At 43.3% G+C, this 3683-nt stretch overlaps 1 protein-coding gene across 1 annotated transcript; it reads right to left on the reverse strand.

Moving 5' to 3' along the window:
• Window positions 1-54: 54 nt before the first annotated feature.
• LOC107563542 (neuronal pentraxin receptor-like) lies at window positions 55-3180 on the reverse strand. Its single transcript, XM_016248444.1, is given in 4 exon segments — window positions 55-291; window positions 563-804; window positions 887-1121; window positions 2216-3180. Coding segments are annotated over 4 exon segments (1404 nt in total). The 5' UTR covers window positions 2906-3180.
• Window positions 3181-3683: the final 503 nt, after the last annotated feature.

Genomic DNA, 3683 nt, shown 5'->3' on the forward strand with positions numbered 1-3683 from the left:
CCCCATGTGACAAGCTTCTGCACCACCAAAGGTACAATTTTTGCAATTTTTTTTCTAAGAGTGAAGGTGTACCTTTGAGGGTGTATTCAGACTCTTCCAGGTCTTCCTCACCTGTTCCTGTCCCAACACCAAGACGCCCCCGGATTTGATTGGGTGCCACGCAGATAACCCTTCACCCCGTCCTCTCAACTTTCCGCCTTGATATGCTTTCCAAACTCCATCCCGCAGGGTCCAACTCACACATATGTGCTGCCAGATGCCCTGGGGCAAAGAGAGAGGCAGCTGTGCCACCTGTAAATGGAGGTAACGACTGAGTCCATCAGCTGTATTGTGCAAGGTTGTTATGAAAGGAAGGTGTAGTGCAGAGTTCCTCAAACCTGAGCCTGGAGGGCCACTACCCTGCAGAGTTTAGCTCAAACCCTGATCAAACTCAACTACCTACTGTATAATTTTGTAGTAACTCTAAAGACCTTGATTAGCTTGCTCAGGTGTCTTTGACTAGGGTTAGAGCTAAACTCTGTAGAGCAGTGGCCATACAGGCTACTGGTGTAGTGGGTCTTACCTTATCATTGATGAGTAGTTCTGCTGGATTATGAATGCCCTGCAACAGGACAAGTTCATTGGGTTGTTCCGGTACAGCATAGGAAAATGGTGTCCCAATTCCATTCTCAGCAGGCTTGAGCCACAGACACGCCGTAAAGGCGTACATCTCTGGAATATTCCGCCTGACAAGCCCGTACATGTAGTTAGTCCTCACGGGGAAGGAAAGTTTATACCCTTGTGGGTAACTGTAATCTGTAAGACCTGGGAAGGAAAGACAGAGAGAGTGAGTTGAAAATGAAGAGACCATTTCATCCCCTGAGTTTAACCAAACCTTCCTCCTTACTCTGTTCCAGCTCTGCAATACGCTCTTGCAGGGTGTTGATTCCCTGGTCGATGTGCTGGTGGTGGCTCTGAGTCTCTTTCCGGAGGTTCTTCCTCTCCTTCTCCAGCAGCCTAATCTTTTTTTCTAACTCTCCTTCCAGATCCTCCACAGGCCTGCCAGGCTCGCCCACGTGATGTGAGGGGTCACACGAGTGTCATACGAGTCACACCTTCATTGCTGCAGGGCCTATCTCCAACTGTGAGAGAATTATGCAAGAAGTCATTATTGCAAAACCTAATACATCCTGTTCAACATGTGTATCTGACTATATTAAATCCATTTGAATTACAGGAACTCAAAAGAATGATTTGTTCTTGAATCAGACATACTTTTATGAATTTGTTCTCATTTAATATGTAATTTTTTTGAGTGAACAATGACTTACATTTCGTTCTGTTCCACAAATACTTTTTATTTGGTACAGAAAACAGTGGACTACTACATTCTTCAAAATATCTTCTTTAGTGCTCCACAGAAGAAAGTCATATGGGTTTGGAAGGACATGAGAGTGAGTAAATAAATTCACATGTATTTTTAAAGTGCTTTTCACGAGAGCAGCTTTACAGAAAATATATGCTTCAGTAATAATGAAATCTTGCCCTAATGAACTGGAAATATATCAAAACATCAAGACATTTCCTTTGATGACAATGATGACAGAATTTTAATTTTTGCCTGAACTTATATAACATTAAGTTATAATTATATACAATTATAGTGTTTATTGATGTTTTAAAATAGCTTTTACTAAAAGATTTGTATTTTTTTTTTTTACATTTTTTGTAATTTTAGACCTTTCAGTATAGTTTTTAATTGTTGAAGTGTATATTTTTCATTTAATATTTATATTTCATTTCTGCTTTATTTCCATTAACAAAAACAATTACTATTATTATTATTATTTAATTTCAGCAATAACAACTCTGGTCCATAAGTCTATATCACAACATCTACAATTCAGGTGTGACTGCTGACAGTGTTCCAGCTGAGAACCTGTACTATTCTCTCCTCCCTCATGATTTATGTATGTCTTTCTACCCAGGATATGAACAAGATGGAGGGGAAAACAACCACTCACCAGGTGAGAAAAACACACAGAGAGACATAAAAAAGAGCTACAATATGAACAGGCACACTGAATTATCCCCAGTATCCCCCTGATTTTGAACATTTGCACGCATCCTTGCCTACTAGTTTATTTACAAACCGGTTTCCCCTCAATAACTCCGTGGCACCAAATTCCAAAAAGCTTTAGACTTTTTTTTTATGTTTATAGTTTCTCATACCGACCTCCAACTTCTCTATGCGATCTTTGAGCTGAAGAATCGCTCTCTCCAGTTCCTCCACAGCCCGCGCCGTCTGCAGCTGTACCGCAACCGAGCTGCTCACATCATCCCCGGCCATGTGGCGACGGTTGCCCGCCCATACCCCCATACTCCGCTCGTGCAGACTCCTTTCCTCCAGCCCGTTCTCACACTCCGAGAGTTTCCCGGTGAGCTCCGTGATGGTCCTCTGGTCCATGAGGATCTGGTCGTTTTGCTGCATGACGATCTGCCGGAGCTCCTCAGCGGTGGTGCGGAGGCTCCAGTCCTCCTCATCGGCGAACGGGTCATCAGCTTGTTCTCTCAAACCCCTGGACTTGCAATCACTGATGGGCACAGGGGTACAAATGAGTCGATTAAGAGTGAACTGTTTCGGGCTTGGCCCAGTCACGTCCCCGGTAGTCAGCTCATTGAGCGACGGCATCTCCAGGCCGATGTCCAAACCTCCTTCATAAGATTCAGCACCATGGAGAGCTCCGAGCGGCCCGGCGTGCGCTACGGATCCAGGCAGCGGCTCCAGGAGCGACAGTGAGCGGTTGTCGGACAGCGCCTGGGGCGCGGCGGCCGAGGATCGCGAATACACGCTGGCGATGATACAGATGACCGCGCCGAGAAAAGCCAGCAGTCCGGCGGAGACCAAAACCACGACGAACTTCATCGCGCCTATTGAGATCTACAATAAAAGCGCTGAATGTAATTTTATGGATGTTTAATATTTACAAACGACCGGGTTTTCACCATCAGAAGCAGGACCGGATGAAATGAAGGTCGATCGCATCGGCTGTTTTTCCTCCGCTCGCAGCAGATGATGCTGCGCCTCCTCCTTTTCTGTTGCTAAGTGCCCCTCTGTCCGGTTTCTATGGCTACCGCGCGCGTGATGAGAGGGCGGTGAGAGACTGTGATGAAAACGCGTGATATGTCACATTGATGTAAACACCTCTTCATCATCTATGAATCCTCTGGCAGAAGATGAACAGACTGCGTTACTAAACAGAAAAATCGGCCTTAATATTAGAACATAATGAGTGAATAGAATAGTTACCAGGCTTGGTTTTTAGTGATTCCCAAACGTAAGTGTTCTTGATACCGAAACATTTCATAATTAATCTGTCACTAATATGACAAAAATATCTTATTTCTGTGTAAACGCCTTTATTCATGCTTTGTGATGCATTAAACAGTCATGAATCGTCACACTCACGTGTTAAAAATTCATAGCAACTTTATTAGGTATGGAAATTAGTTTTGAACTTTATGCTCGTTTAAATAATCAGATTTTTAAAAATCCCCTAAACCAGTAGTTGTATGTGGGAATTATAGTATTTTGAACACAATCGATGATTTTCAGGATTGCATAAGGTAAAATTTATATCCAATCTTACCCCAAAATGTTACCCATCGGTCAGATTTTTAAATGTTTTTGCATGTTTATTCCT

Source organism: Sinocyclocheilus grahami, unplaced genomic scaffold (genome assembly GCF_001515645.1).
Source record: "Sinocyclocheilus grahami isolate Dianchi unplaced genomic scaffold, SAMN03320097.WGS_v1.1 scaffold878.1, whole genome shotgun sequence".
NCBI classification, from domain to species: Eukaryota; Metazoa; Chordata; class Actinopteri; order Cypriniformes; family Cyprinidae; genus Sinocyclocheilus; species Sinocyclocheilus grahami.